General features: G+C 40.2%; 1 protein-coding gene across 5 annotated transcripts in view; it reads right to left on the reverse strand.

Moving 5' to 3' along the window:
• camk2d2 (calcium/calmodulin-dependent protein kinase (CaM kinase) II delta 2) overlaps nt 1-11,776 on the reverse strand; it is a 42,391-nt gene extending 30,615 nt beyond the window's left edge. For all 5 annotated transcript variants that reach the window (XM_036583689.1, XM_036583692.1, XM_036583690.1 and 2 more), the window contains exons 1-2: nt 11,488-11,776; nt 7,036-7,130 (exon numbers count right to left, since the gene is read on the reverse strand). In XM_036583689.1, coding sequence (XP_036439582.1) covers nt 7,036-7,130; nt 11,488-11,549 — 157 coding nt within the window. In that variant the 5' untranslated portion in view covers nt 11,550-11,776. The remainder of the gene's footprint in view (nt 1-7,035; nt 7,131-11,487) is intronic.
• Between the last annotated feature and the right edge of the window lie 2,086 nt (nt 11,777-13,862).

Below are 13,862 nucleotides of genomic sequence, written 5' to 3' on the forward strand. Positions count from 1 at the left end.
GTATCATACACTGCAATAAACACTGCAACATACTGCATCATGCACTACAACAAACACAACACACGCTACACCATACACTGCAATAAACATTGCAACAAACGCTACAACACACACTGCATCATACATTCCAACAAACACCACAATACACTGCATCATAGACTACAACACTGCAACACAACACAGTTTACAGTAATGTTCCTTTTCTTACTGCCACAGACCTTTATAGTAAAATTATTCTCAGTCTCATCCTGGTAAACAGACTTTATCAGCTTTGAACCCGTAAACCATTAATGCTTCAGTTGTACCACCATAATCCCAAACCCAACACAGTAACCCTTCTGCTAATGCTTTAGCCTTACTGCTAATGCTTTAACTCTACTGCTAATACTGTATCTCTACTGCTAATACTTAAACCTTAGCACTTTAGCCCTACCGCTATCACTTCATACGAAATGACGACGAGTGTAAATGGTCTTTACTGCAGAACTGTAATGTAAATGTAAATGAGGTTCAGATGTGAGGGATGAAAACTGCAGAACAATCTGATCTGAGTTTAGACCGACTGACTATTTCAGCTCAGCGCCCAGTTCTGTTCACCGTAACTCCTCTCTCTCTCCTCTCTATCTCTATCTCTCTCTCTCTCTCTCTCTCTCCACAGGTATTCCACCTATCGACCGGTCAGACATCTGTTGTCTAGCAACTCCTCCTCCAATCAGATTCCTCTCCTTTCTGCAGTGGAACTGGTCCTGCATGCAGATTATACTCTCTACACTCCCAGAGCTGACTAACTAAACTTTAAAGCTATAGTTCAACCACACATCCCCCACCACCACCCCAAATGAGGTTCATCAGCCAAGACATGTTTACTATTTTAGCTTTAGCACTTAAGCTTAAATCTAACATCACACTCCAATAAAATCCCCATCAGTGATATCAACACCAAACTGCATGCACTGGCATCAAAGGAGACGCTGCAATACTGTGTTTATTTACCACTGTAAAAAAAAAAACAGAGTTCAGTTTTTATGCTAATGTTAAAGTGTTAGCATTAAATACACCACTTTATGCCTCATAGCAGTGAACAGGAGGGACCTCCTGATCGGATTGCGCTCAAGAAATACGACACAGAAATACGGCACTCAGCGGAACGAGGGTGAAGGAACCTGAAAAGATCTTCACATATACTGACATTTCTACAGACAAAGATCAGAACTGTCCAGGCTGTGTGGTTCTTTGTGGTTCTTTATGGGTGTAAAAGCTGCACAATAAACAGGCAGGACAGGAAAAGTAAAGATGCCTTTGAATTATGGCGTTGGCGAAGACTTTTGAGAGAAGCTTGGATGGCAACAACAACAAACAAATGGATCCTCAAATGAATCAAGCCTCAGCTCTGATTAGAAGCCCAGATAACCAAACTGAAGCTCTTACTTTGGACACATTCTGAGAAGAGCCGATTTGAAATGGAAAAGACCATCATGCTTGGAATAAGTGATGGCACTTAATAATAAAACAACAATGATGTTAAATAGCTACATCATAGCGTCGTGCATGCAGTGAATATCAGGTGTGCAGCAACTCAGTGTAGCGTTGTGAACCTTCACCACATCTGTACAAACTGCCGCTAAAGCAACATCATTGGAGGAGAACTCTCACTGCTAATTCTGTGATTTTAGCTACCAGTCGTCTGGCTAGCATCAGGCCAAGTGCCCATCCTACCCAGAGAGAAGACAGTTATGATCCCTTGGTTTCAGGATCTCCTAATGATAGTGCCAGAGCTCAGACGGTAGCACTACAGCAGGCAACTAACGGCAGAAACCAGTTTCCGTGATAGTTTAGTTTGGATTGTTTTGAAAGCATTTCTGCTGTAGATAAAGTGCCAAAAAAAGACACAAAGGAGCAGAACTGGATCAAACTTCAAAACGTAATTCCAAAAAAGCTGGCACAGTGATGATAAAAGCAGAAAGCAGTGATTAGTAAATTCTACTTGAGCTGTATTCAGCTGAACACAACACTTAATGTTTTACTTTACAACCTTTTTTTAAATAAACATTTATTCCAATATATAATACAAAACGTATATGATGCGGTATAGCCGATAGCAAATCAGTCTGAACAGAGAACCCTGTAAACAGCGCAGTGTACAGGCGGAGGATGAGGAAGACGATGGTGAGTGTATATAAGAGAGATTTATGAGTTAATCCTCCTCGTTCTCTCTCTCTTCTGCACTGCAGCTCAGCTCTGCTTTAACAGGAGATTAATGAGATCTGAAACAGTCAGAAAATCTCTGAGTGAGCAACCACACAGACACACACACACCCACCCATACACTACTCTTACCTCACTCTTTCTCAGCTCCACACACCACAGAAACACTACACCAAGAGGCAAATCTAAAACATTCACGCTAATAAAACCCAAAGCCTTAAACTCAAAACCCTAAACCAGTGGTCTCCAACTCTGGTCCTGAAGATCCACCTTCCTGTAGAGCCTCTTTCTAACCACTTACTCCCACACCTGCTCCAGCAAATCAACCACTATTCAGGTCCCCTTTTAGTTGGATCAGATGTATTAGAGTTCAGGAAGGGGCAAGGCAGCTTACTGGATACAGGTTGGAACTAAACTCTGCAGGAAGGTATTTCTCCAGGACCACGGTTGGAGACCACTAACCTACATCCTAGCCTCTGCAACAATTGCAAATGACCTACACCACACCTACAATCTCTGCAAGAACTGGTGACCTGCTCAGAGTACTAAAGCATCCTGGGACACTTTGGGAACCCTTTGCCCTACACGACTACAAATGGAATCCTGACCTCAAGGTTTGACCCAGGCCAGAGTACTGAAAGCTTTCTCCCTACACTACTTCAAATTGACACCGTACCTAAGGGTACCCCCACCGAGAGTGTTTAAGGGTCCTCAGGTGCTTTCTTACTACTTTACGCTGACGGATTGCTTCTGAATCACACCCACCCACTTTAGGAGGCAAGTACTCTTTTGCACGAACAATTACAGGTCTGTTTGCTCGAGCCTTAGGTACACTGTCATGGATTGCCTGGTTTTTTACAGCCTCTCCATCAGTGCAGTCGACATTGATGGTGCTATGTCCTTGTTTATTGTGCTTTTTGTATTGTTGGGGTGCTTTGCTACTCCTATAAAGCACCCTAGAGTACCAAAGTGGCCATTCTTGGCAGTGGACCAACCCTAGAGGCAACATTGGACTCACTAGTAAGAGTACAAAAGTGTCTCAAGAGTTGTAAAGTATCCAAAGGCCATAAAACCCAAGATGTAGACCAAGTTCTTAGTACGGCGAGCTCAGACCGAATGTGGGACCTGCACAGGTGAACTGGACTCGAGTCCCTCAACGTGCTTGTGGTGTTGACTTTGCATTTAACCATCAAAATGTCCTGGGAGTACCAAAGCATCTAGGGGTCATATCTCCTTGATCTTTGGGCCTAGAGTCACCAAACGTGGACATGAGGGATAGTGTCCCAGTAGTACAACAACGTTCTGTGTTTGGTCCTTGCTGGACCTTGTACGGTATGTTTTTCCCATAGGACCTCATTATGGATATGTATCTCTTTGACCTTTGGGCCTAAGGTCACCATACTATTTTTAATTTCATTAAAAATGGTCATTTCTTGTCCCCATATTTCTTGATAACCCTAAAATGAGAATAATACATTGTTGAATATTTTATCCTCTAATGTCTTTCAGCAGTCAGAGCAGGAGAAATAATTTAATCTTGCCTCTGCGGGCCAGCAGCCCAAATCCACCAGTGGTCACACACTTAGACCTAAACGGGCCAGGATAGATTGCAAAGGTTCTCTTCAGCCTCATCTCCAACTGAGGATACTGCCTTGTCTAGCTCACATAGCCCATTCTTTCCTGATTCTTCTGACCTGTCCACCGCTAGACTCTCCACCATAGGCCTCTTCACCGCTCGCCTCTCCACAGCTGACCCCTCCACCAGTGGTCTTTCCATTTCTGGCCTCTCCGCCGCTGCCCCCCCCACGACTGGCCTCTCCAACTCTGGTCTTTACATTTCTGGCCCCTCAACCGCTGGGCCATCCACTACTGACCCCTCCACCACTGACCCCCCCACCGCTGAACCCACCACTTCTGGCCATTCCACCCCTGACTACTCCACCACTGAATCCTCCAATGCTGGGCCCTTCACTGCTTACCCGTCTACCCCGGCCCCTCCACAACTAACCTCTCCACCACTGACCACTCCACTGCTGGCCCCTCCACCGTTGACCTGGAGTTCTGCATCAGGGCCAGACTAACGACCGAAAAACTGGAGAATGGCAGAACAGCAATCAGCCAGATGCGCCATTTCCTTGCATATACTCCTGTTAGGATATTTCCAATTTGACTGATCGCGTTGAAGCAGCGTCGGCAGAAGGCCGTGAGAGAAAAACAAGAAAATAGCACTCTCTAGATGAAACACAGAGGATAATCTCAGTTTAAGAAACACAGTTTTAACACTGGAAATGAGTATATTCACTGGTTTTGCTATTTGATAACCAAATATTTAAATATTACATAATAATCAAATTCCTAACAAGAAAACAATTCATACTGTTGTGAATACTTTGCTGTAAATGAAGCCACGCTCACAGGCTACAGTTATGTACATAGCCCTCATTTAAGGAGCTGGAGTGGAAGTAAAGCAACACTTCCTACAAAAACTTTAGGTGTGAACCAGAAACCAGGCTATAAATTCTCTTCTTTTGAAATTCTTTTTTCTTAGTATGAGTGATCAAGGAACAAATAACAATTTATTTTCACAAATATGAATATATATTTTCACTAAGTCAATCTATAGGCCACGAGGGCTGTATTCTGAGTTCTTACAGGAATTTGACTTTTTATCAAGTTTAATAACACTCTCAAATAAAGTAATAACTGTCAGAGGTTTTATATTTACTTTGACAAACCACAGGATCCACTCATCATTGCAATGACACTCTAGACTTTGCAAGAAATAACCAGATCTTACCTGACTGATTGGTTTGTGAATGTAAATGGTGAATCATCTTTTCTTACAAAAGTACAGTATGGTGTTCCACAAGGCTCTGATTTAGGACCCCTATTATTCACATTATATATGCTACCACTGGGTACCATCATCAGTAAACATGGCATCAATTTCCACTGCTACGCTGTTGGCATACAGTTGTATATATCAACCAAACCAGATGATAAACTTCAACTTAATAAGATTTAAAAGACATATAAGACTGGATATCGAGTAACTTCCTTCTACTCAGCTCAGATAAAACAGAGGTTCTTCTTCTTGGTCCAAAAGCTGCTAGAAACAAACTGTCTAATTTAATGCTTAAACTTAATAGCTTCTCAGTTGCATCAGGTACATCTGTAAAAACCCTTGGTGTCACGATTGATCTGGTTCTGCTTCTGTCAGTGTTCACACTGACATATCTAACACCAATTTAGGGCCTGCTGACAGTGTGCATTAACAGGCGTTTTTAGTGATCGTGGCATGCTTTTTACGCAGGAAAAGTCCAAGCAGGTCATCTGTTCACACTTTGGTGACCAGATTTCTTACATTGAAACCTGGGGACGTTTCCAGTTCAGTGGTCAATATATCATTAAAATATCCAGTTTTTTATCTATGAAATAAATTTTAGGTATCCAATTTTAGGTATTTTGACCATGATAACTGCTGTACTGTAATAACCTATGATGAAAACTGACTGATAAAACTGGGTACTAAATAACTTTGTAAACCATGTCAGAAAATCATACAGTGGCTACCATGGAGACTAAAGCTACACTTTAGAACACTCAGTAAAGAAAATGGTCAGCATGCATGGGAATAAATTACAATAGTCCTATAAAAGATTTACATTTCTTGCTTTCCTCCTCATAAGATTTGTCACTCGTTGCTTTTTTAGAAATAAATTCACTCAGTAAAAAGGGCCCCAGAAGTCACTAAGTCTAGCGGCTCAAGCAGGGATGAGGCAGAGATACACTCACCACAGTAGTTTCAGTAGCTGTATAAGCCCATAATTCATATTCATATTCATATTCATATTAAATAGTCTGGCAGTAAAAAGAGACCTTTGGCTACATAATAAAGACCACTGGCTGTAGCCCATATTCAGACCCTAATCACACCCCTGGGCAGCTCCAGTTCTGGATATAAAGACGCTGCTATCATGTCATATATGGAGACTGAAAAAGTGATGCAGTTTAAAAAATGATGCACTATTTGTAGATCACACACTATCTTAACATCCTAGCAATGACCGAAGTTCATTACTGTATGCAGGTTTTGTTTGGTTTGGTTTTGTTCTATATGAGAAGACATCTGCATTATATTTAAGCAACAAAACATAGTTGCAAAATGCTGAAGATGATAGGTTGTGATGGTAGTTGGAAGACAGCTGGTTGTTATGAAGGTAGTTGGTGTGAAGGTAGAAGAAAGATGATTGGTTGTCGTGAAGGTAAGAGAAAGTTGACTGGTCGTTATGAAGGTAGAAGGAAGATGACTGGTTGCTGCTTGTGGAGCTGCAGGCAAACAGCCCACCGGCAAAAATGCAGTAAAGCAAACCAATATGAAAGAACTAGGTCACTCACATGTTCAATCTCAGCACCGACCGAGCAGAGAAAAGACCAGCTGAAGCCCTCAGATTACTCTCTTTATACTTTATAGAATTATCCGTTTGGTTATATATGTCTATGAATACATAAACACATACTGTATATACATGCATGTCTGTGAAACAAATCCTTCACATGAACAGCAGACCTACTTTACAGTGTAGGCACCGTGTCTGTAAATGTATAATGTATTAAAGGTTCTTTACCAGTTTATGGGCTCTTTCAAGATCGTTTACATTATATGGGGATTCTTTAAACTTAACAGGTTCTTCACAAAAGTAATAGAACCGTCCATTAAAATGTGTTGGGAATCAAAAACGGTTCTTCTATGGCATCATGCAAAGAACCCTTTGTGGCACTTTTATTTTGAAGAGTGTAAATCAGTGCAAACAGTCAGGCTCCGCCTACCTCTGGCAGAGAGCTTCTTGGTGTTGATGATTTTGGCAGCATATTCTTGACCGGAGGAAATCTTCACACACCGCCGGACCACCGAGAATGCCCCCCTGAGAGAGAGATAGAGAGAGAGAGATAAACAAGTGCAAAGAGAAAACAGAGTGATGACGATACAGCATATGGCACCAAACTGCTGATACACAAGTGCAGGCCTAACTGAGTGTGTGTGTGTGTGTATGCGTGCTCCATCTGTGCTCATGGCTCTGTTCTGATTGGACGAAAACAGGGTTAATGAAGTCACCTCACATTCTCCTTCATCCTTACTTTGCTCCTTCAGTCCTGTGTCTGAGAGTATTTCCATAGAGTACCAGCCACAATGTTGCTGGTAACCCAGAAATTATACAATCATACAGTGCCCTATCTGTTTACTGCAAAACATTTATGCTGAATTTCAGATGATAGGGTGTGATTACACAACAGTGTACAGTCTAAGTATGTGGTGTATAATGTAAAAATGTAGTCCACAGAGTAGGAATGCAGTGTATTGTGTAAAAATATAGTCAATAGTGCAAAAACGCAGTGCATAGTGTAAAATGTAGTCCATCATGTAAGAATACAGTGTACAAAAAAGTCTGTAGTCTAGAAATTTAGTCCACAGTACAAGAATGCAGTGTATAGTGTAACAATATAGTGCACAGTGCAAGAATGCAGTGTATAGTGTAAACCTATAGTCCATAGCGCAAGAATGCAGTGTATGGTGTAATGTGTATTGTACAGACATAGTCAATAATGGAACAGTGTAGTCCATAGAGTAAAAATATAATCCACAGTACAGTGTGCAGTGTATAGCATAAAAATATGATGCATACTGTAAGAATGCAGTGTATTGTGTAAAAACATAGTCCACAGTGTGAGAAGGCAGTGTATAGTGTAAAAACATAGTCCACAGTGTAAGAAGGCAGTGTATAGTGTAAAAACACAGTCCATAGTTTAAGACGGCAGTGTATAGTGTAAAAACATAGTCCACAGTGTAAGACGGCAGTGTATAGTGTAAAAACATAGTCCACAGTGTAAGAAAGCAGTGTATAGTGTAAAAACATAGTCCACAGTGTGAGAAGGCAGTGTATAGTGTAAAAACATAGTCCATAGTGTAAGAAGGCAGTGTATAGGGCAAAAACATAGTCCACAGTGTAAGATGGCAGTGTAAAGTGTAAAAACACAGTCCACAGTGTAAGATGGCAGTGTATAGTGTAAAAACACAGTCCACAGTGTAAGATGGCAGTGTATAGTGTAAAAACATAGTCCACAGTGTAAGACGGCAGTGTATAGTGTAAAAACATAGTCCACAGTGTAAGATGGCAGTGTATAGCATAAAAACATTGTCCATAGTGTAAGACGGCAGTGTATAGTGTAAAAATATAGTCCACAATACAAAAAGGCAGTGTATAGTGTAGTATATAGTATAAAAATATAATGCATAGAGTGAGAATGCAATGTATAGTGTGGTGTGTAGTGTAACAACAGAATCCATACTATAAGAGTACAGTCCATAGAGTCTAGTGTATACTATAAAGATATAATGCATAGTGTATAGTGTAAAAACATAGTCTATAATGCTAGAATGCAGTGCATGGTGTACAAATATAATGCAAAGTGCAGTGTAAAGTGGAAGAAAATAGTAGTGCAGTGTATTGCGTAGAAATATAGAACAAAGTGCAAGTGTGTAGTGCAATGTGTAAAAATATAGTCAATAGTGCAAGAACGCAGTGTACAGTCAAAAATATAATCCATATTGCACAAATGTAGTGTATAGTGTTAAATATAGTCCACAATGCAAGAATGCTGTGTTTGTTGTTGTGTGTAGTGTACAAATACAGTCTACAGTGTCAAGATATAGTCTATAGTGTAAAACTGCAGTGTATAGTGTAAATTATAGTACAAAGTGCAAGAATGCAGTGTACGCTGCAAAAACACAGTCCATAGTGCAAAAAAGCAGTGTAGGGTGTAAAAATACAGTCCGTAGTGCAAGAATGTAAAATAAAGCCAATAGTTTGAAAATATACTCTATAGTGCAATAATTCTCTGTATAGTGTAAAAATATAGTCCATAGTGCAAGAAGGCAGTTTATAGTGTAAAAATATAGTGCATGTTGTAAAAACGTAGTGTAAGAATATAGTCTGTTGTGGAACGAAGTGTAAGGATATGATCCATAGTGTGTAAATACAGTGTAAAGAGTAAGAACATAATGTAAGAACACAGTCCATATTAGTAGCATACAGTGTAACAATATAGTGTAAGAATACAGTACATAGTTTTAGAATGGAGTCCATAGTACAAGAATATAGTACGCATTGTAAGAATGTTGTGTAGTTAGTATATAGTGACATAGTCCATAGTGTAGAAATATAGTAAGTGCAGTAATATAGTCCACAATGTAAACCTGTATGATATAGTCTAAGATTATAGTGTATAGCGCAAGAATATAGTACACAGGGTAAAAATACAGAGCATCTTGCAAAAATGTAGTGTATAGTTAAGAATAAAGTCCACAGTGTAAGACTACTGAGTAAGAATGCAGACTAGTGCAAGAATGTAGTGTATAGTGTAAGAATGTAGTGTATAGTGTAAGAACATGGTCTATAATGTGAGAACATAGTCTATAGTGTAAGAATATAGTGTATAGTCTAAGAATGTAGTGTATAGTCTGCGAATGTAGTCTACAGTATAAGAAAGTAGTGTATAGTGTAAGAATGTAGTCTATATTGTAAGAATGTAGTGTATAGTATAAAAACGTAGTCTATAGTGTAACAAGGTAGTCTATTGGGTAAGAATGTAGTGTATAGTCTACGAATGTTATGTACAGTGGAAGCATTTAGTGTACAGTTTAAGAATGTAGTCTTTAGTGTAAGAACGTAGTCTATAGTGTAAGAATGTAGTGTATAGTCTACGAATGCTGTGTACAGTGAAAGAATGTAGTGTACAGTTTAAGAATGTAGTCTTTAGTGTAAGAACGTAGTGTATAGTGTAAGAATGTAATGTTTAGTCTAAGAACACAGTGTATGGTGTAAGAATGTAGTCTATAGTGTAAGAATGTATAGTGTAAGAATGTGGTGTATAGTCTAAGAACGTACTGTACAGTGTAAGAACACAGTGTATAGTATAATAATGTAGTGTATAGTCTAAGAATGTAGTGTACAGGGTAAGAATGTAGTGTATAAGGTAAGAAAGTAGTATATAGTGTAAAAATGTAGTGTATAGAGTAAGAATGTAGGGTATAGTGTAAGAAAGTAGTATATAGTCTAAAAATGTAGTGTATAGTGTAAGACTGTAGTCTATGGTGTAAGACTATAGTGTATAGAGTAAGAATGTAGGCTATAGTGTAAGAAAGTAGTATATAGTCTAAAAATGTAGTGTATAGTGTAAGAAAGTAGTATATAGTCTAAAAATGTAGTGTATAGTGTAAGACTGTAGTCTATAAGTCTGTAGTGTACAGTGTAAGAACTTCGTGTATGGTGTAAAAAAGGAAGTAGACAGCAGCAGCATCACATTCACTGCAAATGCATGAACACACGGAGTCCCTGCTTTGACTGACAGGAGGAGGATAGAAGTGATGGTGCTGATGGTGATTATGGTGATGATGATGAAGGTGATGATGATGGTGCTGATGGTGCTGATGGTGATTATGGTGATGATGATGATGATGGTGATAGTGCTGATGGTGATTATGGTGACGGTGATGATGGTGGTTATGATGATGGTGATGGTGGTAATAGTGATTATTGTAATGATGGCGATGGTAATGGTGATGATGGTGATTGTGATGATAATGGTGATGATAGTGACAGTGATGATGATGATGATGGCGGTGTTGGTGGTGATGGTGGTAATAGTGATTATTGTAATGATGGTAATGGTAATGGTGATGATGGTGATGATGATGGTGGTTATGATGATGGTGATGGTAATAGTGATTATTGTAATGATGGTGATGATGGTGATTGTGATGATAGTGTCAGTGATGATGATGATGGTATTGATGGTGATGGTGATGAAGAAGATGATGATGGTGATGTTGATGATGCTGTCGCATTGCTGAACGCTTCAGCCCTCCTTTACCCTCCATCACACGCGCGCGCCCCCCTACACGGTTTACGCTGTACAGCGCGTGCAAACAACCTCCGGGCCCCCGCCAAAAGCCCACTGCCCACCCCAACACCCACCCGCCCCCCACCCCCGCCCCCGCCAAATCTCCCCCACAGACCCTAACAGCAGTGCCTCGCGCTCTCCTCTGCTGCATTGTGCGCTGCTGCGTCCTGCAAACCTCAATTCCGCAGCCCAGACGCCCCCCCTCGCGCGCGCTCACACGGCAAACACAGCCAACAGGCGCGTGCTCGCTCAACATGCGACGCTAAATAACAGCAATAATAATCATAATAATAATAACGATGATGATGATGATTCACTCACTTGCCGAGCTCCTCGAACAGCTGGTACTCATCCGTGAATCTCGTGCAGATGGTGAGCGCCATGGCGCAGGAGCGCGTGCACGAGCAGAGCAGAGAAAGAGAGAGAGAAAGAGAGACAGAGAGAGAGAGGCAGAGAGAGAGAGAGAGAGAGAGGAAGGCGCGCCCGCGCGCTGCGGTTCACGCTCCGATAGCTACCGCTCAGGTGTCTTCTGGCAAAAGACCCGCGAGGAGAGAGCGCGCTCACGTGCAAGCCCGTCCGTGCGCGCGCTCACGGTGCCATCACGCGCTGCCGCTCTTGCTTGTACTGCTGAGTACAAACAGCCTCGCGCCGCTTTGACGACACCTCGCAGGCCCGCCCCCTTCCACCCGCGCGCCTCACTCAGCCCCGCCCTCCCAGCGCACAGCTCGCCACGTGACCTGCTTTCGTCAACAGAATAAGAAATGAAGCGTAATCGTAATTATTATTACTGAAATATGAGAACAATTGACCGATGCTTACGTCATCACCACACAAAATCAACAAAGACGCTGCAGCTGTAATATGCAAACAGCCAATGGGAGGAGACAGAGGAAACCTATTTGCATGGTGCGTCATTGCCCCCAGCACAGTCAGTAAAACCTGGTTATTAATGTCACTGCATAAATATGCATACATTAAAGCGCAGAGAGATGATCATAAAGTATAATGGAGTTTTATGTTATTGTAATATTGTATTGCTGTACTGCCTCAGGAGGTGTGGCCAGGCCAGGCCTCTTAAAGAGGGACACTTCATGTGTTCATGTTGTCTGTCTGTTAAAGGTGTGTGTTTGTGTTGCTCTGTGTTGAAGGTGGAATTAGCTCGTGTGGGTTGGGGGTCACTGTGAGAGTGAAGTGTGTGGCCAGTGGTGACCTCCTCCAGGAGTCCGGTGTTGTGTATGGGCCTTTCTGCTGGCGTTTAATAAAGAGTGCTTCTTGTAATGGAATCATGGCCTCCACTGTACCTTATTTTACTGTACACTGCATTATTATTTATTTTAGTTTGCATTTGAACAATTTATTACCATCTGATATATATGGGCAATATGACAATATACATCGGTATCATGGTAAATTATGTCAAGACACAATACAATCTGCTTTTCTGAGCATATTGTGTATATTGTTAGTACTTGTAGACACTGACCAACTGCCAGTTTCATCATAAAGAGAGCAAAATGAGTCCATATTGCATGAATTATTACATAAACAGGGTAAAAATGTTTTAATGTGTTAAATTGCTAAAATAATGGAAGTATTTTGGGAAAAAAGCATTTAAAGTGGGGTAGTTGGTACATTGTTGCCAAATGGCAACAGTGTGGAATCCTGGAAAGTACCATAAAATCTATTTATTCTCTAAAAACATCAGTCAATTAAAAACAAGACTAAACAAATCCAGCTCACACTTAGTAAAACATGAAACCCAAAATTTACACGGTTAAATTAATATAATTTCAATGTTCATTTGGAATGTATGGCAATAATAAAATCATAACAAGATACATGAACTACATACACCCATAATAAGACATGGGCACATCAATTTCCTGATCAAAACTGTTTATTTCCTATTTAATTTCATTTAAAAATTCTCATTCAGTATTATTCATTTCTTGCAGTGATCTTTAACACGCTTTTATTGATTAGAAATGTACACAAAAGTGGACCAACGTATCATTTGGATGGGATATCACAAAACTATGATTTCCAGTGGTGTAATTTATAATCTAGATAATACATTACAGTTACAAAATCTCTGAAATTACAAAATAGAATTAGAAATAATGTTTTTTTTTCCCTTTTAAATGTAATCAAAAATTGTAAACATAGTCTCAGAGTAGCCTAGTGCTGTGTAATTCAATTACAGTCCAATAGGATGAATACACACAGATAGTTTCCATGTTTGCATTTAGTTGCCATATGGCAACAAATTCCTTTTACCAAGTTATAAAAAACTTATCACATCTGTATGGATTTTATTGATTAAAATTAAAAGATTACTTACCCCAGATAGTATTTACATTTTTTCCCAAAGGAGCCTTGCCTAAATACTGAACAACTGGTCAATTTTGGGAGCCCTCAGGTCATAACCTTTTCAGGGTCAAGTGTCAATGGAAAAAAGGAGTTTAAACAGGATTTCTGGTCATGTGATGTCATCCAGTATTTGACCTTTCAAAGTAAAAGACCCTTTTGTCACAAATAAACAGTAAAACATGGATTATATATTACTGCTTTTTAGTAAAATTGAGATAAAGAAATTGTTGCCACATGGCAACACCAGGCAATAGAGAGTTAACTAGATTTAGTGCAACACAGTATGCAAAATACTGAATTAAAATTGTGTTTACAGTTTTTCATAG

This window comes from Colossoma macropomum, unplaced genomic scaffold, assembly GCF_904425465.1.
Source record: "Colossoma macropomum unplaced genomic scaffold, Colossoma_macropomum, whole genome shotgun sequence".
Taxonomy (NCBI): domain Eukaryota; kingdom Metazoa; phylum Chordata; class Actinopteri; order Characiformes; family Serrasalmidae; genus Colossoma; species Colossoma macropomum.